At 39.9% G+C, this 25,125-nt stretch overlaps 1 protein-coding gene across 1 annotated transcript in view; it reads left to right on the top strand.

Annotated features, from left to right (window-relative positions):
- BAG3 (BAG cochaperone 3) overlaps positions 1–24,025 on the top strand; it is a 32,618-nt gene extending 8,593 nt beyond the window's left edge. The window contains 4 exon segments of the mRNA XM_020988214.2: positions 15,777–16,118; positions 18,154–18,555; positions 22,591–22,841; positions 22,843–24,025. Coding sequence (XP_020843873.1) covers positions 15,777–16,118; positions 18,154–18,555; positions 22,591–22,841; positions 22,843–23,425 — 1,578 coding nt within the window. The 3' untranslated portion in view covers positions 23,426–24,025.
- The last annotated feature ends 1,100 nt before the right edge of the window (positions 24,026–25,125 follow it).

Below are 25,125 nucleotides of genomic sequence, written 5' to 3'. Positions count from 1 at the left end.
AGGAACAAAACCTTCATCTTTCTCTTCCATTCCTGAAACAACAGAGAATCTGTGCTTCCATGCACTGTTTTTAGGTTATATTTTGGACATGGTGTCTGCTCATTTGCATGTTTAGTTTTTGTAGTGTTCAATCCTGGAAAAGTTGTGAATCTCTGTACATTGCACGTATCTAGTAACATAGGTGTGTAGGCTTTAGAGCTGGAAGGGCCTTTAGAGATACTTTATCCAAACCCTTCATTTTACAGATGTGAGGAAACCTGAAGATCAGAAGTCAAATTACTTCCCCAGGGTAACATTAGGAAGTAGAGGCTGGTTCTCGAACCTCTCCCCTCCCCGCCCCCCTATTCCCTGACTTTAAAAACCAGTGAGGCCCTTTCTCCTACTTACCCATTAAAAATAGTGTTTGGACTGAGTGGGGTGACTGGTTGTTATTGAATATGTTGCTAAAAAGAAGATAAAACAAGTCAGTTCTCAAAGTAGCTGGATATTTGCTGTCTAAAAGATAAGACATCCTGGCAATTGAAAGCTCCATGCTATGTTACCAGATTATTAGAATACCACTGCTATAGGTTCTTATTTTTTATTAATACATTTTTTACATCACATGCATTTCCTTTTCCTCCTTGACCTTCCCAGTAAACCATCCTTTGTAATAAAGATTTTTCTTTTTAAAAAAAGAAAAATTAGTAGTTCCCTAAAGCCAACCAATACATCAGTAATATCTGGAAGTATATGCAGTATTCCACACCTATAATCTCATACCTCTACACTGAAAAGAGGGAGATATATTTTCTGGTCTCTTCTCTAGGGCCAAGTTCCCTCATTACAACCAAGCATTCACTTTGATTTTATTATTCATTCCACTTACATTGTCTTATATTGTTTTCTTGGTTCTATTCATTTAACTCTGTATCAATTCATATGTTCACTTATACCTCTTTGAATTCTTCATATTTTTCATTTCTTACGCTGCAGTAATATTCCATTAATTCGGGTTCCATAGTTTGTTTAGTCATTCCCCAATCACTGGGGAGTCCCTATTTTGTATCCAGTTCTTTGCTACCACAGAAAGTGTTGCTAATGACTGTTTTCATACATTTGTGGGCCTTTCCTTTCTGTGTTTGACTTTTCCTTGGGACTTCCTTCTCCCTTGGACATTGTAAACCTAGCCATAGGATCTCTGGAGCATAGGGTATGATATTTTAGTCACTTTATTTGACTGTTACTACAAAATTATTTTCTCATTTATTTTAAAAGGAATGGAACTTATTTGGAAACTTTGGGTAATTTCTTATGTATGATTTCCACTCTGAGATTGGTCAAAATGGAAATCTTTATCTTTTTTGTGAGGAGACTTTAGTTTTACATTTCCCTAAAGACATAAGACAAGGTAGGGGGAAAGAGAGGAGAGGTAGGCTGATAGTAAATCCTTTCACAGGGAAATGAATAGTTACTTTGCCTGCTGAAATCCCAGGGGAATGAGGTAGAAAGCACTAACTGGTTTTGAAATTCCAAAGCATGCCTTTGAAATCTACCAGAAGGTTTTGATCTTCTGGGTGAGGACCCCAGGGTTAAAGTTTTCAAATTTTTAGCATGCTGATTTTGCAAGTAACTTTTAATTTTCCATCTCTGGGCTGCAAAAATATGTGTTTATTAGTATGTTTGTATATACATAATATGTAAATTTTTATATGCACACATACACATGTACATGTGTACACATATTCATGTATATATTTTAAATTCTAGGTATGCAGCCTTCTATTCTGGTAGTATCTCCCCTCTCCTTACCTCCCATGAGAAGGGAAAATATGAATTATCTTATTATCCCTTCTCTGGAACCCTCATTTTTTTTTTAATTACTCAGAGTTCAACCTCCTTTTAGTGAACTTTTCATTTATATTACTGTAGTCACTGGGCACATTCATTACTACTTTTTAAAACAAGACATGTTTAGGTAGATAATTATGTTGGACCAAACACACTGCAAAAAATAAAGGGTTTTTTTTTTTAATAATTAATGGCAAGGGTTCTTAACCTGGGATCCATGAGTTGATTTCAGGGTGTTTGTGAACTTATATGGGGAAAAAATTGCATCTTTATTTTTGTTAATGTCTAACTGAAATTTAGTTTTTCTTTCAATGACGAAGGAAATCTCCTGCTTTGTGGTTTTGGTGTATGTGTGTGACCACTGAAAGTGGAGCATACCGTTGAGCATTTGCCCTTTTGTTATCATAACATTTTTGTGTTGAACAGGTTGATACCTGTCGGCTGTAGCAGGAAATTTTGGAGTTAGGGTACTTGGATTTTATTGCTGCTTTCTGTTCCAATACCATGCATTTATGGGCATAGTTCTTGACCCTTCAGCAGTTATTTGTTAAAGGGTTACAAAATAAACTGCTTTATGAGACTTAATGCTGGAAAGGGGTTTTTAATCTTTAAATTTAAAGCTATAATGCATTGCATAAATACAAAGTTCTTATTACCAAGCCTGCACAACAGCCACAGAAAAGGCATGTCAAGTCTTGTCTTTATATGGACAAAGCAGCTTATTAATGATCAAAAAAGTATAGCTGTTTGCCATAGTATAAACATAACCTGAGAGAAGAGCAGCTTTAAATTTCAAGAACCTAGGTTTTTTTTTTATTCACTTATATTTTCAGTTCCAAATTCTCTCTCCCACCTCCCCTCACCTAACCACTGATAAAGCAAGGGAAAAAAAACACAACCCATTATAAATATATACATTCAAGTAAAACAAATTGCTGCATTAACCATATCCAAAAAAAAAAAGCTTCATTCTATACTCGAGTCCATCTCTTTCTAGAGGTAGATGACATGTTTCATACTGACTCCATTGTGCTGATCAGAGTTCCTAGGTCTTTCAAAGTTTTTTGTCGTTATGATATTGTTTTCCTGGTCTTGTTCACTTCACTTTGCATCAGCTTATACAAATATTCCAGGGTTTTCTAAAACCATCCCCTATATAATTTCTTACAGCATAGTATCATTCCATCACATGCACAAAACTTGTTCAGCAATTTCCCAATTGTTGGCCATTCCTTCTGTTTCCAATTCTTTGCCTCCACAGAAAGATCTTGTATGTTCAAAAATATGTATAGATAGAGCCTTTTCCTCTTTTTTTGATTTCTTTGGGGTTTAAACCTAATACCAGTATTGCTAGATCAATTGAGTATGCACAGTTTAATAGTTTGGGGGGAGGGGAGTGTAGGTTCAAGTTGCTTTCTAGAATGTCTGGACCAGAAGAACTTGGTCTTCTTTTGTTTTCTGTAGGAAGATAGTGAATATCCAGCCTTTATTATTATTATTATTATTATTATTATTATTATTATTATTATTATTATTATTATTATTATTATTATTATTCTGGAATTAAATAACCAGATAGTCACTAATAGACTTTCAGGCTAACATTGGTAGATTTTAATTCCTTACAAATCTCCCTAAATTCTTGTTTTGTTGAATTTCTGAATACAAAACTGAGTACATCAATGGAGAATTTAAAGAATATCTTTTAATCATTGGATAATCACCTGCTCTTGCTTTCTGCTCCCAAGGAGCTTAAATCCACCTTGGCCAGCACATTTTGATCATTCATTTTGTAGTGAAAGCCAATATTTCCTAGGGCTGTTACTGATTCACACTGGAGTGGCTGTTTGGAATGTTTGGCATTCGTGATACAGTGAAAAGATTACTGGATTTGGAGTCAGAGGACCTCACCTAGCTCTGCCACCTGCTACTGGTTCATCTTTGGACAAGTCACCATACCTCTCCAGACATCCGTTTACTCATTTGTAAAAGGAGGAGATTGGAATAGATGACCTTTGAGATCCCTTCCATTTCTAGATCAGTGATCCTAAATGACTTCACATCTCTGGGTTTCTTCATCTGTAAAATGAGGAGGTTGGGAACTGCTAGATGCATCTCTGAGCTCTCTTCCAGCTGTGAATCTATGACTACATAAAGGTTTTTCCTTCTGGGTTAGTCACCCACATTGAAAAGTATAAAGAATTTTAAGAAATATATTCATTAGGGTTGCTCCTGAGTAGTCATAATAATAATAATAATAATAATAATAATAATAAAGCCTTTTACAGTACGCTGGGATATGTTTTGCATTTGCAGCTAGGGAGGAAAATAGGAGAATAAACAGAAAGCACTTGTTTCTTATTGAATGATTAACCATTATAGTACAGTGAGGCGGGGAGGATACAGGAAGAAGGTGATCTTGACTATTTTTAGTAGAGATAGCAATAGTTTTAATGTCTTTAAAATCCATCAACTACTTAACAGAAGGTTAAAATTATATAGTATTAAAACTTCTACTTATATCTTACCTGATTCCACAGGAAGTGGGTAATAATAGCTGACATTTTATAGCACTTTTAAGGTTTGCAAGATGCTATATATATATTCCTTTTTGATCCATGCAAAAGGTATATGGATTAAAAGTTATCTTCATTTTATAGATGAGAAACTGAGGTAAAAAAAACTGAGGTTAAATGGCTTGCACCTGTCATCCAGATAAGTGTTGGAGTCTGGAGCTGGATCCAGATGTTTCTTGACTCTAAACCCATCACTTGTTCCACTATACCATCCTGTCTTTGTGTCCAAATCACTTCTTTTAAAACTGGTTCCTACTCCAAAATTTCTGGGAAAAGAATTCCAGACTCCTTTTCTTACTGTAAAAGAATTCTCCTTATTTTTTTCCATATGATCATTTTATATTTTGCTATGTTTTTCTTGGTCCATCATGAGTGAAACTCGGCATCTGATTGTATAATCTAAGCCACAGTTTAAAAGGTTCTGGCCTAAAAACTCAGATAATTAAATTTTTGCCCTACTTAAGGGCTCCACAGTTATGAAATTAGAAGTGCAAGGGAGCTGTTATTACTGTGGTGATCTCAGGTCATTGAATTTAGAGGCAGAAGCTGCCTTAGAAATCATCTGCTCCAGACCTTTGTTCAGTTGAGGAAACTGAGGCCCATGTGAAGGTGAAATGATATGCTCAGAGTTACACAGGCAGCAGCAGATTTTAAGTTAACAGAGCTCAGATTTAAACCTTTCATTTCTTAACTCCAAATCCAGTGCTGTTTCTACTGTACCGTGTGATGACATCATTACACTTCATTCATTTTAGCTACATTAGACATAGCATTCACTTCAGCTGGCTGGTTATGTTGGTTAAAGCAGTGTTTCCCAACCTGGGCTGTTTACCGTGGGCGTAGATCAGTAAACTATCTAAATTTGTTCTTGTAGGCTGCTCTACCCTCTGCAGGGTTCAGGGAGTAGAAATAACTGACAAAGTCGGAGGACCTTAGTTCAGATACTACCTCTGACATTTATTACCTGTATGACCTTGGGCAAATAAGTTAATGTCTCTGAGCCTCAGTTGCCTCATCTTTAAAATGAGTGGGTTTGGACTCTGGCTTTCAGAGATCTTTTTCAGCTCTAGATCTATGGTCCTGTGAGGGCCAGGGAGAAACTGGGATAGGGGAAGTTTCCAAAAGGAGAAGAATGAAGTGAGCTTTTGAAATTTATAAATGTTAAACCATAAGAATCTTTGAAGCCAAGAGTATTGTGCACTGATAAAGATTTGCAGGATCAGCAGTTGGGAAACAACAGGTTTAGGTGTACAAATGTGGTCAAGATTGGGTGTTCCTTGTGTGTAGTCAAGGTCACTTTGGTTTGTAGACTAGACCAAACCCTCCCCCAGATTAGATGCCTCTCAAATTAATTCCTCCTCGATCATAAGGGAAACCAGAGGAGAGAATATAGATGGATCAATATTATTCTTTCACATTAAAAGGGAAAAAAACCTACTCACAAGCCTATGTATGCCTCAGTACTTGTTGGTGGGTTGATAGCATCACTTCTGTATTGGAACAGCACCACTTTTGAGGCATTGGGGCTCATCTTGAACTCTCTGTTTTCCTTTTGGCTCAGTTGAATGTGGGTTTAAAGTTTGTTTTTTAATACCAGTTTTCTACTGTTTCTATTGAATGGAACACTACAGTATCCAGAGTTAAAAATAGGTCATCACTCAGAGCTCAGAGTGCAATGGTCTAGATGCAGGGGTAGGGGAACCTGCAGCCTCAAAGCCACTTGTGGCCCTCTAGGTCCTCAAGTTTGTCCCTTTGACTTCACGAAGTCCCTTTGACTTTGAACTTCACAGAACAAATCCTGATTTGTTCTGTAAAACTTGGACTGAGTCAAAAGGCCTCACCCAAGGACCTAGAAGGCCATATGTGGCCTTAAGATTGCAGGTTACCCCCACCCCCTGAAAGCATGGTAGTTGCAAATAGACTGCAACCTATAACAAATAAATATCTAGGAAAAAGAATCAGAGCAGAGGATTCATGAAATAAAAATAAAAAAGAAATATGGTCATGTTCCAGTCAGGTGGTGAAAGTGACTAATAACTGATGGACAGCTGGCCTGTGTGCTCCTTGAGACAACAAGAGAAAGAAAACAAAGCCTCAACAGTACATTGGGCCAGCCTCCTATGGCAAATTTATAGGAAAATTCTGGACAAAAATTACCCAGGCTAGGCAGGCATGTATGGGTTGTAACCTTCATTGTTGGTGAAAACTCCAAGTAGATACGATCCCAGCTTCGTTTGAGTATATGGATTAAATCTTATTGTTTTTAAGTTTTCTTATGACATTAACTTAAAAAAAATTGTTATCTTTTGTTACTTCCCCTTAAACCTCATACCACATCTGTTATTGCCTCTCTTGTAAAAAAAAAATTAAGTAATGCAGACCTCATATCCCTTTCCATCATCCATAGGCCCCCATCCTTACGTATAGTTTATTTTAAGTTCCCTAGGATGAATATTCTTGGAGTTACCTTTAGCTAACAAAGCAAGGCCTTTAACTTGGTTGAAGCAGAGTTGGGAGTGAGGATGAATTACATAGAAGTTTGAATCTCAGCTCCACCAACTAGCAGTTCTCTGGCTTTGAGCAAATTGCTCGCCCTCTATGAACTCAGTTTCAGTGTTTGCACTGCCTACCTGTAAAGTGAGCTAACCCTTCTTCCCATTTTTATGAACGAGACTGAAGTCCAGAGAGGTGAAGAAATTAGTTTGGGGGCCTGCTACTCCCAAAGTGGCCAACTCAAGCCTAGGTCTTCAGAGTCTATGCTCTTTCAACGGTACTGCTCTGAAGACAACACTTGCAGTAGCCCCCTCACACAGTCATTTTTTTTTAAGCTCAAATAAGGTAATTGATATGAAAATACATTGTAAACTTATAAAGTAAAACTCTTCTAAATACCCCATAAGATACTGTTTTTTTCTTAAATCCCCATGGATTTTATGTTTTGTATCAAAATAAAGTAGTTTGAGTCCCTGTAGTATAAGATCAGAATCAAAACTTTGCCCTGGATATCCTCTAATAATACCTTGCACTTAATAGGACAGATTTTCATTTCATCCAGGAGTAATTTTTCTTTATCTCTTATTCTGGTAATTTTCCATAGAGTTAGAGCTGTAGAGCATAGAGCAGTAGAACCTGATACTTGAGGGCAGGGCAGTTTGCTGAGAATTTCAAGGCAATTTACAAGATGGCTGGGAAGAACTATCAGATTTTAAACAAGAGTACAGTCAGCTAAGCAGTGACTTTTTCCATTCCTATCTGGATTTACCAAATAATATATTCCCAGTGTCTTTACCTAAAAGATGATGATAATTAGCAAAAATTGTTTGGCAAAAAGTATTTCTCAGAATGCTAAGACAGAGGAATATAAAAGTTAAATTACCAAGTTATGTTCTCTGAGTTAGTAGCACTAACATTACATTTTTAAGAGTAATTTTGTATACATGTGAGTCCCACTTCAATTCTGTGAGATGTATAAATAATACTATAGGTTTTGTTATTGCCATTTCACAGATTAGAAAATTGGCTCAGAAAGGTTATACAGCCTGTCCATGATCACACAGCTATTAATTAGCATAGTAGAATATTCAAACTCAGGTTTATCCTGACTCCAAGTCTAGTATGATATCCACTCTGCCAATCTGTGCCCTCTAAATTATGGTGATCTGTTTAAACTCTTTATTATCACACATTCCTTTTTTTAGAGTAAATGTTGAAGGTGTACTGTCATGTCATGTGTAAGTTGGGAGGATGCTGAGCAAGAGATAATATAATTATGGTAACTTGCCCATATGTGATGATTTTGTAGTTAACAGCATTGCTTTCTACAAGAAAAAAGAAAAAAAGCCTTACAAGATTCACTATGCTTATGCCTAAATTTGAAGGCAAGGACACCTTAGTATAAGATTATTAGGGAAGCTGTGCTGAAACCTTTCTTTCATGTCGATTAATTTTTTTAGAATTATATTTTATTGATGTCTTTGTGTTAGAATTGTTTCCCTCCTCTTTCCCCATGTAGGTTGAACCTTCCATGTGACTAAAGAAAATAATTAAATACATTTGCTATAATGACTACATCTCATGGTATATTTATACTATGTTCTTGACCTACTAGTCCCCTCCTTTCTGATGTAAGGGTGGAGGTGTGTTTCATCATCTCTTCTTTGGGCTCTTAACTGTTTTTTTTCCAATACTCAAAATTAATTTTCTTTTTAGTGATGTTTCCATTTACATTGTTATGGTTCTTATGCACTTTGTTCTTTTGGCTTTGAGCATTTTGTCCTACTTCATTTTATACAGATCTTCTCATAGTTATCAGAATTCCTCATTGGCCATTTCCTGTACATTCATATAGCAAACTTATTTTTTTTTGTCATTCCCTTATCAATGGCTTTGTGTCCATTTTGGTTTTTTTGCTACCACTAGGAGTTCTGCTATGAATATTTTGGTATATATTGTTTAGCCATTTTAAAAGAGCAATTTAAAAACATAAGAGAGGCAGCATAGACAGAGAAGCACATTGGAGTCAGGAAGAGATTGGGTCCAGGTCCTGCCTCCAACACTAAATAGCTGTGTGACCATTGGCATGTACATCATTTAAAGTCTCAGTGTTTCAAAGAGCTGCTCGACCACATTTTACTAGACAGATTGCTTATCTCCATCAGAGGGGGCGGTTTCCTCTTTGAGAATTCCCTAAATAAATATAAAGACAAAAGACCATCTTAAATTTTTGAATGGAGAAATCAACATTTTTCTTTACTAAAACTTGAAGAAAAACCTATTTAATTTTTAAAAAGATGTTGAATCTTTTAAATTAAGATGGCTGGCAATTTTCAATTTTATGTGAAATTAAGATCCAATGAAAATTAGAAAGAGCTGCTTTACAACATTATTTTACTTTCTCTTGGTGGGGCTCTAATTATTTGTTGTTGAGTAGTTTTTCAGTTGTGTCTGCCTCTTCGTGATGCCATTTGGGGTTTTCTTGGCAGAGATACTGGGATTGGTTTGCTGTTTCCTTCCTTGCTATTTTGTAGATGAGAAAACTGAGGCAAACAGGATGAAGTGACTTGCCCAGAGTCACACAGTTAATAAGTGTCTGAGACCGCATTTGAACCCAGTTCTTCCTGACTCCAGGCCTAGCAGTGTAACTACTGTGACACCTAGATGCTCTTGGGCGCTAATTATGGAGTGTGTGTGTATGTATCCCTTTTAAGAGAGGCGTAGTGGGATAGTATGGAATGAACACCAGCCTGGGATTCTGGGAGACCTAGATTCTAATTTTAGCTGCAATCCTTGTTAATATCTTTACAGTGATATTGGTTCTGCCTACCTCACAGGAAATTTGTCTGTGATTATTATTTTCACTTAAGATTGAAACTAAATAGAAACTTCCAAAAAGATACCAGGGTGTTTTCAAAAGCTGAAAATAATGGCTGTTTCTTAGAATCCCTAGTTTCCTTTAAAGCACCAGTGCAGGTGCCACCTCCTACAGGAAGTCTGGCCACCTCCAGTTCTTACTGCTCACTCTCTGACTCCCTCTCATTCTGTCTCAATTTCTCTCTCAAAGTCACTCTGTGTTAACCTCCTTAGTACTTTGTATTTAATTATTTGTGTATATATTCTATGTTCTGTTCCTTGAGTTGAATGTAGGGTCCATGAGGTCAAGAACTGTTTGATCTTTGTGTTTTGCAGCCCAAGCACAATGCCCTGCACAGAAAAGGCGAAAAATGCTTGTTGAATTGATTGGTTTTGTTTTTGCTAAGCAATGGGGTTGTGACTTGCCCAGGGTCACACAGCTAATAAGTGTCAGGTATCAGAGGCCGGATTTGAACTCGGGTCCTCCTGACTCTGGGGTTGGTGCTCTATCCACTGAGCCACCTAGCTGCCCCTACTTGTTGAATTGAATGGAGGCTTTTGAGCCCACAGGAAATTTTGTGTGGACCAAAAGAGACTGAAAGGATTTTGTAAATCTTAAAGTACTATATAAAGGTGTGAGGTAGAGTTTCCAAGAGGTAGTGTGGGAGAGAGAAAAGGGGAGAAATTGGGAGTTTGGAATTCAGTTTAGCAAGTACTTATTAAATGCTTACTTTATGTATGACACCAGGAATATAAAAACAAAAATTGAAAACCTGCCCTCAGAGAGTTTTCATTCTTTTGGAACAGGGATGGGGAACCCAAGGCCTCAAGGTTCACATAACAAAGTGGATTTAGTCAGAGGGCTGCACTTGAGGACTTAGAGGGCCGCATGTGGTCTTGGGGCTGTAGATTCCCCACCCCAGTTTTGGAGGTCCAATCTGTAAGTAGTTAAGTAAATATAAGATAATCTGAGGAAGCAGCAAACACTAAGACCCAGAAGTATGAAGAAAGGTTTCTTTGGGGAGGGTTAGTATCTGAGCTGAGTCATGGAGAGGGGAAAAACAAAAGCTTCCGAGAGATAGAGACGAGGAGGTGTGGGATACATCCTAGGGGGGAGGGACAGTTTATGCAGATGCATAGACAAGAAATGGAATGTTAGGTTTGGGGAACAGTAGACAAACTGGGGGAGTAATCTGTACAAGGCACAGGAGTGGGAGTTGGAATGTTGACTTTAGGGGAACCAGCAAGAAGGTTGGTTTCGTTGGAACCTAGAATGAGTGTTGAAGGAAGTCTGCAAAGGGAGCCAGGTTGCAGAGTAGTTTATATTTGAATCTGAGAGAGTGAGGAACCACTGAAGATTCATGAGCAGGGGAATGAATGATATGTACATTAGGAAGATTATTTTGGTATCTGTGAAGTTTAGAGGGGAGGAACTAAAAGCAGAGAGACCAAAAGAAATAAATTAGGAGGCAACGACAGTAGTCCAGAACAGAGATGATGAGGGCCTGAACTAGAATCATGACTGTGAATGGAAGGATTGTGATTTGAAACAGATACAGGAGATTTTGTGGAGTAAGAACCAGCATTTTAGATATTGATTAAATAGGAGGACAACAAAGGAGAAAGAGGCAAGGATGATTTTGAATTTGTGAACTGGGGAGACTAGAAAAAATGATAGTGCACTTAACAGAAAGAAAAAATAGGGAAAGTTAGGGAGAAGAGTTCCATTTTGAACATACTGAGATGCATGTGAGGCATCCAGTCAGGTGTCCAGTAGGCAGTTGGTGATGCCTGCCGCCGAGAGAAAAGAGTAGGGCTGGATGTATAGGTTGGTGAGTCATTGGCTTAAAGGTATAGTTGAATCCATGGGAATTAATGACACCTTAGAGAAAGAAGTAAAGAAGAGAGGGCCTAGGACCGAGCCTGGGGGAAACACCTAAAGTTTAGAGTGGGAACAGGATATGAATGAGAATACAGCAAAGAAGACTGAGGAGTAACCACACCAATAGGAGGAGAATCAGGAGAGATCCTTGACAGACGTCAAGAGAAGAAAGAGAATCCTGACGAGAGAGGATTGCTTATCAGTGTCAAAATCAGTATAGAGATGCCAACTCTTCAACTAGCCATGGAACTTTGGACAGCTTTATCTCTCTTAGCCTCATTTAATTCATTCATAAAAGGGAGGGCATTGGACTAAATGATCTCTAAGGTCCCTTCCAACTATTTAGCCACATAAATGCGTCTTTTCCTATCTTTGAGGGTTTTGTTTAGAGAATTCACTAACTAGTAACCTTTTATATAACAAATTTAAGTTACTATACAATGTCTAATAATTGTTAAAATGTAAAAAAAAGTACAAATACCTAGGTAGCTGTCAGTCATCTTTGACCTCTTCCTGTCCTTCATTCTCTGTCCAGTCTGTCACCAGGTTAGGTTGATTCTTCCTTCTGATATCTCTTGGATTCCTTCCTTTCTATCCTTTGCCACTGCCACTACCCCTATCATAGGTTTATGCATTAGATCTAGAAAGAGACCTCATTTTATAGATTAAAAAAAAAAGGCTAAGAGTGACTAGGTGATTTCCCCAAGGTCACACAGGTAGTAAGTAGCAGAACTGGGATGCAGACAGTAAATCCTCCAACTCCCAATCCAAGACTCTTTTCACCACACCATGCTTCCTCTCAACTCATGCCTACCTTCTACAATATCTTACAATAAACTCTCTAATTAGTCTCCCTTCATCCTGGCTTTCTCTTCTCCAATCCATTCTTTTCGACCTTCAAAATATTTAAAGAATATGTCATTTTCAGAGTTTGGGTCCATTCCCTCCATACAGACTGAAACTTAGTCAAGTAGCACTTATTAAGCCCCTGCAGTGTGCCAGGCACTGTGCCAAGTGCTGGAACTCCTTTGCCACCTTCGTGTAGACAGTCTTTATATGTTGCTATGGCTAAAAAAAATTCAGCAGTCATTGTTAGGTAATAGATGATTGTCCTCTCTGATCCCAGTTAGGCTGGTCCTCAGATGACAGAGAACATTGTTGGACCTGTACAGGAGTCTTCCATTTAGGCCTTATTCCAGTGGCTTGTCATGGGGTTCTCTTGTGCATAATGGAGGACACGTTCTTGCAGGTCTTAACAAGGTAGAAAAGTTTGAGTACAGTCTTTCAGAATCTTCTTAAAACGAAGTTTCCATTATGTAGTCCTACTCTACTTACTAACACACAGGATCTCCCTATTACTGCCTGTCAGCTAAGCAACTCAACCAAACAGGAAAGGGCTTCGTCTCCAGCCATCCCATACATCATGTGCTTTCACCCCAGTAAAGCTAGTCCTTGACACATAACCTGCTCAGTTCTGTCTTTGCTCATATTGCCCTCTATCCCATTCTTGTCTCCTACTGTTTTTCCACCTATCCAAGTTCCACCTGTTTTTCAAGGCCCAGCTCTTTCACCTCCATCACTTTCTAAGCCTTCCCCAACTACCTAAAACCCCATAGTCTTTTCCTTCTCTTGTTTCATTTGATGTGCCCCTCATCCTTTGGCATTCTGGTGAAGCCTAGGATTATAAAAGAAACCAATTATATGGAAATATAGTTATCAAAACATGTTTTTAAAAGATTCGCAGATCCCAAGAGTCTGTACCATGCAACTTCTTCACTATTATTTTGAATGCTGAATATTCTGTGTATGTATTCTTGCCACTGTAATTAGACTGTAAGCTTCCTTGAAGGTAAGAGACACTCTCATCTATGTATCTTCTGTAGCTTTTGTTTCAGTGTTGGCACGTAAGTGGGCTTTTAATAATACTTGTTGACTTGGCTTCATTCAGTATACCCCAGTGTTAAGGCTGTGAAAGAGTATGACCGGTGAAAACAACCACTACCAGCAACCACTACCCTCCCCCCAAAAAACCCCACTAAAACCCTATAGTGGTGATGAAAAGTCAGCCTTTTTTCCAGCTCCACTCTTTAAAGTGGGAAGGAGGAGGAACAAATCTTCCGTGGGTGCCTCTGTGAAAGACAGTATTTTCCTCTTGTTCCTTTTAGCTTCTTTTAGTGGTTAGAAATTCAGCTCTTGGTATGATGCCTGACTCTGGAGAGTTAAGCATGGTAATAAAAAAAAAATGCCGGAGCCCTAGCATGTGGGTATGCTAATCCAGCCCCTGAGAGTGGGTAGTGGCTGCCAGTGTCCCCAAGGACAAAGTGATATCCTTGCGTTTGATATTTGCTGAAGAAAGTTGATAGGAATGGGGTTCCTCCAAGAGAGGGAAACATTGTTAGGTAAACATATTTAGCGTCCAAGGTCATCTAAATGTTTACGTACATATACATGTTTCATATAACAAAACTAAAATTTAGATCTGTCACATAGTTTTCATGTTCACTTTTTTGCCTTGGACAGATATTGTTACAGGAGAAGTTTTTCTCTGTAATCTCAAAGTTTCTTAGTTTTTAATTGGTTTTGTTTTTGTCTTCAAAGATATGGTCACTTAAGGGAAAATATTTCTATTTGAGCCAGAATATTACTACCTTTCAAAGAAGTTGCCATGTTTAGATGTACATGAGTGGTCAAAATTCAGTTTGGTCAATGGCCAAATGTCAGTTTGACGTTTTGTACTCATAAGATTTAGCTACTTTGGGGGACTCCAAATATATGTATGATATGCTTTCCTTTGGAAAGCTCCCTGCATAGTGAATAATGACATTGCTTAGTGAGTGACCGAGGTGCCTTGTTGTCTGTAACCTGATCTTTCCCAATGGTACATCTGGAACTTGGCCTTCAGGAGGGCCCCAAAATAGACTGGCCACTGAAGGAAGAACTTCATAAGAGGACATAAGGGGGATCCCAGTCATACTTAACCTGTGCTTGCACAAATAGTCCTAGGCTCTGCAGTCCTCGGCTCATAACCACTTCTACGTTCTTTCTGTATACTTGAAGGCATTTTACCCTATTCTAAACCTCTGTTGTTGAACCCTGGCTTGAACTTGGATTAGCTAGCCTCTCTGTTTTGGTGCAAAGATCATTGTTACAAACCTCTTTGGCTCATCTTTAATCTTTCTAATTAGTAAACAAAGAGTAAATCAAAAGATTAGTAAAACAAAGAGTATATAGTATAGTGGATACAAGATTGAACCCAGATGAACTGGGACCAGACACTTAATAGCTGTGTGACCATGGAAAACTTATCTAACCTTTGTGTGCTTCATCGCCCTCGTTGGTAAAATGAGGTAGTTGGACTTGATGCCCCCAGATTCCTTTCAGCTCTAAATCCATGAATTGTCTTGAAATAATGTAGTTCTGTAATTTGACTTTTTTTAATTTCTTTAATCACCAGTACTACAAGACTGATCATTTCTCTCTGTTGGGTCTCAGATGAGTCAGCAAGGTACATAAATACCTATCTGCTTGATGTGTTCTCTTGACCATTATATCACCCAGAATAGACTTGACTGGCCAGTTATGGATATTGACCTTATTCATTGTTGGGGATGCCAACCAGAAACTCATCCTGCTTTCTCTTTGTTGTTATGCTTCTTTAACATTTAGCCAAACAGTAGCCTCCTTAGAGGGATAAAAGGAAAAAAAGCTTTGAGGAGACAGGAGAATAATGGTACAAAAGTGGTTGTTTTGTTTTGTTTTGTTTTAATTTTTTTTAACATCCAGCAGACATTTGTCAAGCAATTACAAGGTGTAGGGCCTTTAGGAGACAAACAAAAAGAAAAGTCCCCCCTTCAAAAGAAGAATGACCATTGAGAGAATAATTTGGAAGCAGAAGAGGAGCAGAGGTGGTCAAGGCTCCTACCCTGGGAGTCAGATAGGTGAAATAAGAGTGCCATGGGCTTTTTTTTTTAATGGTCATTGAAAGTGGATTGTCCAGAAAATTCCCACATTGTTCTCGGGGTGTCGAGAAGTTCTCTTTGTTTCTGAAGACTTGAATAGCTACATTCTTTCTATATTTTGCTTTCCTGTCATTTCATTTCCATCCCCCATTTCTTTGTCTCTGGTTCCTTTTGTTTTAGGAAAGTCAGTCATCAACCAATGGCCCATCTGAGGAGAGTCCCAAGCTGCCTCCTGCTAGGGAGGGCACCCTAGTGTATCCCCAACTTCGTGCTGGCTACATCCCCATTCCAGTTATCCACGAAGGATCTGAAAACCGACAGCAGCACCCGTTCTACTCCTACCATCAGCCTGGGATGCAGCGAGTGAAAGCAAAGACAACCCCTCTGAGATCTCAGTCACCATTAAGGTCCTTTTCCCCATCAGAATCCCCCCTCAGAAGCTCATCGGAATCTGCCCAGACAGAAAAACAGTGTGGAAAAGCAACAACAGCTGCAGCAGCTCCAGCCTCTCAAGGACTTGAGGTACTTGGGTGTATCTTACAGGAAAGTGGTCTAGCCACCATTCATTGCCCTTTGGGACTGCCTTGGTTCATTCGGTCACCCATAGGCATATTATTTGGATTTCCTGGGCATTTCCAATTTTTAATGTATAACTGGTTATTTGGGTATCCTCATCAGTCACCAGGCCACTCAGGAAAAGTTGGCTTTTTTTCCCCCAATATATGTTGTTTTGACAAAAGAGACTTTCCCAACAATTATTCAAAGACCTCACAATAGACATTCCCTGAAACTGTATATTAATTAACATACTGTTTTAAGAATCTCTTGAGACTGTTTCATCAAATAATATAATAGCTGATACTTCTATAGTGCTTTAAAATGCTGTATTATTTAATTCTCACAACAACCTTGTGAGGTAGGCATTCTAGGTATTATTTCCATTTTACAGGTGAGGAAACTGAGTCTTAGAAAGATCATATGACTTATAAAAGAGCTATGCGGACACATAAATAGTAAGTGTCAGAGGAAAAATTTCAGCCTAGATATCTTTTGATCCTCAAACCTGATTCTCTTTCTACATTACCATGCTGCCTCCCTTCTGCCCCGCCCCCCCCAAAAAACCAAACAACCAATGGTTCTCATGGTCAATTAATTTTCTTCCTATTTCAGAGACAAATAGCTAAGTTTTTGAAGCAAGGCAAAGTTGAATATCTCTAATTCTAAAGTAAAACCAAACCAAGTTGCTGCCGGAGGTACCTGCATTAAGGCAGTGTTTTGAGACCCTAAGTCTAAATTGTAGTCTGGCATAGAAGATCACGAGAAGGAAGATCAGATTCAGCTACTAGCTCTGCCTTGTACTACCAGGGTGACTTTTGGCAAGTAAGTTCACACTTCTGGGACTCAATTTCTCCAGCTGTAAAATGAGGTCAGGCTAGATGACTGTTAATAAAGTCCCTTTCCAGTTTTCTAGCATTATGATCCTATGCAAGGAAGCATTGTGGGAAAGTTAAAATACAAATAGCTTGGGAGTCGGGAGAATTGGGTTTTATTCCTGGCTCTGTGCCAGCGTAATCTCAAGCAAATTGTTAGCCTCTCCAGGTCTCTGTTTCCTCATCTACAAAATGAGGGGTTGGACCATATCTTTTTTAAGGTCTCTGCCAGCTCTGAAGTCCCGTGGTTCTGAAAGTTAGATTGAGTGCATTGAGACCAGCTCTTAAACCATTTTCTCGCTCAAGACCTTAGACATATTAGATGCAAATAGCATTACCTACCTTTTAGACAATAATTTTCCTTTTCTGTCTGCCCTAAAGATAGCTTTCATGTCTTCTGCGTTCTGCATCTGCTTGGCTCCATGTGGGAATTAAAATAACCCTGATACAGAACATCAGGGGAAGCTTTCTCTTTTGTAACAAGTAGTGCATGTAGTTGTGCTCTGTGGGATTTTTCTTTTTAAATTTTTATTGATTTGTTTTTAACCTCACCTCTATTTCCCAGCATATCCCTCAACCCTTCCCTTTCTGAAGAACCATTGCAAAGGATACAAAAATAAAGACAATCTTTTTAAAAGACATTTCAGCAAAACTAACCAATGCATCACCTGAGTCCAGCGCTGTCTGCAGTGTTCTACACCCATACCTTTTCAAAGAGGGAGGCACATTCTTATATGTCTTCCTTGGGGCCAAATAGGATCATTACACTCTCACAGCATTCAGTTTTGATTATTTTGTTATTCTTTCCATTTGTGGTGTTGTAAATCATTGTGTAATTGTTTTCCTGGTTCTGCTTACTTAACTTTGTATCAGTTCACATGAGCCTTCCCATTCTTCTCTGTATTCATTATTTTCAGTGTTTTCACAGCCTGGTAATATTCCATTACATTCATAGACCATAATTTGTGCAGCTGTTCCCCAGTTGATGGGCATCTACTTTGTTCAGTTTCTTGGCACCAGCAAAAAGAAAGAAAAGAAACCAATCCATCACATTTGGTTAATGTAGTGAGTACATAGGATGAGAGGTCATCCAAGTGAAATATCTTTTTTACTTTTGTGACTTGCAGAGATCCCAGTCTCCAGCTGCTTCAGACTCTTCCTCTTCCTCCTCCTCCTCTGGTCTGCCTCCATCTGCTGCCAGGAGCACCAAGGGAAGCCACCAGCTTCCCCGAGGCTATATACCTATTCCTGTGATCCATGAGCAAAATCTCCCCAGGCATCCAGCACAGGCTTATCATCAGGCACAGAAGACTCACTATCCAGCTTCCCAGGGGGCAGAATACCAGTCCCAACAGCCAACATACAGAGTCCATGCTGATGACCGGGAACCCAGGGTCGTCCATGCACAGTCCCCATTCAAAGTGGTTGCCAGGGACACATCCAGCCGGGAAGGATCTCCATGCAGAGCTAATGCACCTGTACTTTCCTCATCTCCTGCCCGAGGACACACGGTCATTGACAGCCCCCAGGTAGGGAGACTTCTATTCCAAAGACTTCAGGCCGCTTTACCCAGAAGACCAAGAATTCATTAATCTTGAAGAACCCCGTCTGGGCTTAGTATAATTTTCACCCCGTTGGTCTTTCATCATTTCTGGAAGCAGTGCATTTAAATGCATTTCATGTGAGGCAGTTTACTGGAATTTAGAATTAGAAAAGACTCTGAGTTACAGCCCCAAATTCCACGTTCTTCTCCCTCCCCTAATCTTGCAGAGGAGCAAAATCAAGGCCACAGAAGTTCAGTGACTTTCCCTAGGTTGGACAGGATAGCAAGTGGCAGAAGTACTTCTGAACCATTTGGGCCAGAAAATTTGGATTTGAACCCAGTTACAATGGTTTTAAATCCAGTACTCTTCCCATTCCATCATACTAGGCAGCTCAGTGGTAAGGTGGATAAAGTGCTGGACTTGGAGTCAGGAAGACCCTTAAGATCCAATCTGGCCACAGACACTTGGTAGCTGTGAGACCCCAAGCAAGTCACTCAGCTGCTCTCAGGCGCAGTTTCCTCATCTGTGAAGTGGGGATAATAATAGCACCTACCTCCCAGGGCTATTGGTAATGCAAATCACTTTGCAAGCCTTACGTCGTGCTTGATAAATGTTAGCTGTGTTATTGTGTTACTGTCCTCCCTTCTGAGCTGCCTACCGAAATGCAGTCCGAGAACCAAGATTCCTTGTCACAGCTTGTACTTGGCTACAGCCTGACTGCTTCTGGGCCTAGCCTAATTTCATGGGCTCCTAGGGGATTAGCTGTGGTAAAATGCAGAAACCGTGGAACCAAAGGATCCAGAAATTGGGTTCCTGTATCTGCCACTCACTAACTCTTTTTTAATGTTATTGGAATGGGGTGGGGGGATCTGATCAATCACTTTCAGGTTCTCTGCACCTCAGAGTAACAAAACCCCCAACATAAAACAGCCCATCCCTTTCCCCAAAGTTTAGAGAAGTATTAAGCAACTTGTGAAGTACCTACAAGAATTGATTCCTCTGACCTATCCATTAATTCAATAGCTTTCTCATCTATTCTAAACTCCTCAGCTATTTACTGTGGCAAGTCATTCCCCTTCTTGGCCTTTAGTTCTAATCTGTAAAATGGAGGGGTTGGATTCGAATCAGTGGATGATCCCTGCTGTTTCTCTCACTCCTGTGATTTTTGTCTGCTTGTTTAGTTAAGCTTTTGTTTGCCTTTGGTGATCCCTTGCGAAGGGACCTAAGATTAAGCTGCCAACAGATAGGGCTCCCCCTGAGTGGCATCACGGGCTAAGGTGGATTTGGTTAAGAGATTGATGCCTTGTCATCATTGCTTTTATGTGACAGTTTAGATTGTCAGTAAAAGAGCATTTCTTCCTGAGAACTGAAGCAACGAGGGAGCTTAGTGGATGCCATAGGAAGGGTTTGAATCCCGCCCCTGCCACTAACTAGCTGTGTGACCCTGGGCAAATCACTTAACTGCTCTTAGCCTCAGTTTCTTCATCTTTCCTGTAGGAATAGGAGATAGTACCAACCCTACAGGGTTGTTGTAGCAAATAAAATTAAGGTATGTGAAGTGTTTTGCAGACCTTAAAGTGCCATATAAATGTTAGCTATTGTCATTGTTACTATCTAATGTGAGTCTAGTGCCACTTGGAACTGCCAGCACACTAGCAATAGATCTGCCATGCATTTCTGCTAACCCAGAAGTCCTTGAAGTTACCTCTTGTGCCTCTTACACGAATAACATATCCTGGTTTGCTCAAAACAGCTGTGCTACTTGAAAAAACATACGCTGGTCTATAGAATGGCGATAGCCTCCTTCTGCATGCTTTGGATTAGCAGAATGACAATATTTGTAGAAAAATAATATTTTGCATATTTTCCTTTTAAAAACTTCAATAGACTTTATAACTTCAAAATGAGAATATTTTGCCATCATTATACGGGTTTGAGGGACATTGTGATACAGGGGCCTTTTGGAGCACTTGCATTCAGTCTCCCCTTCTATGGAGCTGACTGCTAGAACCATGCTGTTTTCTGTGGAATATTAATATTTCTTAGTAATAGCTCACATTTATGGAGCATTTTAAGGGTTTGAAAAATTCTTTTCCATAGATTATCTCATATGATCTTCCCAGCAACCCTCAGAAAAGTGGTGGCTCCTGTCATCTCCATTTTCCTGGAGGCAGACAGAGTTTAAGTGAATTGCCTAGGGTCACCTGGCTAATAAGCGTCTGAAGGGGATTTAAACCCAGGTCTTCCGGACTCCAAATCCAGCCTTCTATCCACTGTCTCCTTCTCTTTGCTTATGCTATGTAAGGAAAAAAATAGAGGTGCTTCATGATTCTCAACCTCTTACTGTAACATGTTGCTGACTACACCTGATCGGTTAATCAGTCCCTCTATCAACTAATGAGTAATGTATTGAGCATGTCCTAGGTTAGTAACTCTGTGCAAGTAAAAGGCATGCTCCTGTTCCCTGGTCTCATGGGCTTCCCCGACAGTGCAGTTGTGTAGACCAGACTCATCCATGATTAGAGAACATGGTGTGACATAGAGACTTTACATGCTTTCCTCAGAGCAGGGAGAGATCAGTGCAGCATGGGAGCATGGCTGGAGAAGGCTCCTCCGTGAACCTGACTGATCCCCACTAGATTGACTTCTTGGTTTACAGATGGAAGAAGGGAGCTTAGAGGTGATCTGTTCCAATCCCGTATTTTACAGATGAGCACATTGAGGGCTAGAGGGGCATGTTTCTGTGTTAGCATATATGTAAATAGATGGAGTTAGAGCACCGTTTCATCTGTTTTGTGCACAGATGACATAAGAAGCAGTGCAACTTGTGTCTCGCCTTCCTGCATGCACTCAGCAAGTCAGTGCAAACACTGAATAACAAGAATACTAATAGCTAAGATTTATTAAGAGAGCTTTAAGGTTTGCAAATCGCTCTACATATCTCATTTGATCCTCACAGCAAAACAACCATGAGCTAGTTGCTGTTATCATCCCCATTTTATAGTTGAAGAAATTGAGTATGGGAGAGGTCTAGTGGCTTGCCCACACAGCTAGTAAATGACTGAGGTGTGATTCAAACTCAGGACTTCCTGACCCCAGGTCCAGTGGATCCACTATGCACTATGCCACGTGGATGGCTAGAGTTGTTGCTTATGCTTGTGTCTTTGGCCCAGTTATCTGGAAGCAGAGTCCTCCCTCCCTCCCCTCCACTCCGTTTTGAAGCAGAGTTCTTAAAAGATTAAATATCCTTGTCATTTGATTTCTTTTCCATCATCCTAGGTAGATATTTGGCATTTTTCATAGAATCATAGTTATAGAGCTGGAAGCCACCTTATAGGCCATCAAATTCCAACCCTCTCATTTTACATATGAGGCAATCGAGGCAGGGTTTGAACTCAAATCTTTCCAATTCTAAGCCTAACATTTTACCATGCCACTTAGCTGCCTGTAATTAGAGTTTTGTCTTCTTGTCTCTGCCACAGTTGTCTTGAAACAGTTCTTACTCTTCTGCCCCGTCTCCCTCTCCCACCCCTTATCTCTGAAGCATGGTTCTTAAATATCCTCATCATCCTTTCAAAGAGCAAACTGTCCTAGACACGAACAGCCTCTGAGCAGTCAGAAGTGACAGAAAAGGAACAGAGCCTTTCAGAAATGGAATCTTAGAAGAAAATACTCTGACTGGAAACTTATATATATATACCAAAAGGAGAGATTTGGTAATACTAATGAGCTAAATCAGTACAGTCTAGAGAAACAAAAAGTCCTACCCCTCCCCTCACTTCTGCCGCCCCCCCCCAATCCTCCCTACCTGTGACTGGCATTCTTCATTGACTTAATTAACTTGATAGATGTCATTCATAATCGGTACTTCACTTTGTGTTATGTAGCCCAAGCCTGTCCTGAAAATGTATTTTCTGGTATTTTCAGTTTTGAAAATATCCATGTAGCTACATCTCCTTAAAATTGTCACTCTGAGTTAACCTAGCGTCCAGTTTTTAAAAATATATTTGTCTTCTCCAGGCTTCTTCTCATCAGCCAGGGGTACGCCAAGAGTCATCCCCGGTACCGCAACCTGAAAACAAACCAGAAAGCAAGTCAAGCCCTGCTGGACCAGATCTTTCTTCAGGCTACATCCCAATTCAAGTTATTCACAAGGAGGCCGAGTCTAAACCAGTTTCCCAGAAGCCTCCACCTCCTTCTGAGAAGGTTGAAGTGAAAGTCCCTTCTGCACCAGTTCCCAGCCCCTCTCCCATTCCCTGCCCTCCTGCCCTTTAGCTCTTCCAAGAATGTAGATGCGGAAGAGAAGCCAGTCTCCTCCATTCCTTCTTCTCCTGAACTAGCACCACAGAAGCCAGCTGATATGGAAACAGGCCCCAAACATCCTGGTGTGATGAAAGTGGAAGCAATTCTGGAGAAGGTCCAAGGGCTTGAGCAGGCTGTGAATTCATTTGAAGGAAAGAAGACAGACAAAAAATATTTGATGATTGAAGAGTATTTGACCAAAGAGCTTCTGGCCTTGGATTCAGTGGACCCTGAAGGACGTGCTGATGTGCGTCAGGCCAGGAGGGATGGTGTAAGAAAGGTCCAGCAGATTTTGGAACAACTTGAACAGAAAGCTGAAGATGTCCCAGGTCAAGTTCAAGTTTACGAACTCCAGCCGAGCTCCCAAGAAAATGTTAAGCCCCTGCAGGAAACTGTGGCAGTCAGTGCCACAGCAGTAGACAAAAGCAAGAAGAGTTCAAAGAATGAAAATGTCCAAAGAGAGTGCAGAACAGAGGTACAGCAGCCCAAAACCAAAGAGGCAGTGGACGCCAGTACAAGCACAAGCACGTTGCGTAATCCAGCAGAACCGTAGCCACCTATCTGTTCTAAATAAAAAACTAACGTGGACTTGGGAACTTGATCCTGTGTGCTTAAAGAAATTTTAAGTTGCATGCATTTCAGGAATTTTGCAGCCACTGGTTTATACTAAACATAGCAGCTTTGGGGGGCACAGTAACAGCTTGGGCCAGGGTAGTAGTAGTAGGGGATAAGCACGGGTGGAACCTAAACACCGAAAGGGCTAGAGTGAAAATGACGCTTTTCTTCTGTATTCTTCTCTTGTATAAATAAAGAAGCTGCTTGTTGTTTCAAAAGGTTAGTCCCCATACTTGAGTCATTCTGGTGCCCTCCATGTACAAGGGCATGCTATGTTAATCTGTGTACATATTGTCTTCCCACATTGCTTCCTTGGCGAAAGGGAGCTAGGGGGAAGAAATCAGTGTACCACCTACTCAAGAATAACCAACTTTAACTTTCAAGAAGATTTTTTCTTCCTCTTTTCACCATTGGATACTTTAAGTCATGACAGATAGCAGAAAGTGTATAAGAAACTGTAGTGTTATTTATATGTGTGGACAACTTTCAATGCTCAATTTTAAGAATGGGAAATAAATGAAGAATAATATAACAACCAGACACGCTTATTGTGGTTTCTGAAGCCCTGGTTATTGATCCCTATCTGAAATAAGTCATTTACAAATCTGTCTGGGATTGAGGTGGATCTCTGCATTGGCCCTCTGACATTGAACCATCACAGATGAAAGACAACCATGAAATAAGGTGACATGCCAGCACCCCTTTTGGAAACCGCCAGACAGAGTCATTTGAAAAATTAGGGGAGGCATTCTCAGCTACCTCAGACTTCAGGGCATGCTAAGTGCCCTGAGTCTTCAGGGCCCTTTCAGGCTATGCAAAGTGGTAAAGTAGTCTAAAAATGCAGAACTGTTCCAGAGAGGCTGGGCAAGGCTTTTAGGAGAGCAGACTTTAGAGTTGAGGGATTCATTCTCTGGGACATCGTGGAGGAGAGTCCATTTGAGCCACAATATTAGTCTGGGATTTTACTGATTCTCCCCAGAGGTAGGCTCCCTGGAACCAATCCTTTTTCTTAAGATAGGATTTGGACACACCTAGAACCTTGGGTTCCTTAGATTCTAGGTCCTGCCTCTTTGACCAAAGATTTTCACTTCCCTATTTACCAAAGAATGACTCTCCTACCATGGATTCCATCACAGTAAGGAGGCTATGAAGTAAAGCAATAACTTTGAATCTTATATTTGCTGTATTTTCTTCTCTTTGTGCTTATTAAACGCCTTCTTTTTTCCTCCTTTAGAATTATCTGCTGTTAGCTCTGAAAGCATAAGGGTACGAGCAGCAGGAAGAGGAGCAGAGGATTTAGGGTTAGCTAGTTTATTAACAGTTTTAGAAGTTGTAGCATCACAGAGCTGGAAGGCGTCAGCTAGGCCTCTTAACCCTCTCAGGTCCCTTCCAGCTCTAAATCTGTGATCCTGTGATCCCTCATCTTACATGTAAGGAAACTGATGGCCCAGCAAGGCAAACTAATTTTAAGATCATACAAAGAGTCACTGACTGGCAGAACCCACACTGGAACACAGATAGTGTGTTTGGCCCCCTTATGTAGGAGTACTCTTTGAAATGTGGCACGCTGCTTCTCTGTATGCTTGGTTATACGTGTTATGTGAGGCTTCATGTGTTAAATATACATAAATAGGGGGG

Source organism: Phascolarctos cinereus, unplaced genomic scaffold (assembly GCF_003287225.1).
Source record: "Phascolarctos cinereus isolate Bilbo 61053 unplaced genomic scaffold, phaCin_HiC Scaffold_3;HRSCAF=262, whole genome shotgun sequence".
Classification (NCBI taxonomy): domain Eukaryota; kingdom Metazoa; phylum Chordata; class Mammalia; order Diprotodontia; family Phascolarctidae; genus Phascolarctos; species Phascolarctos cinereus.
Note: the sequence above shows the minus strand (reverse complement) of the source record. Positions and strands in the feature narration are given on the sequence as shown.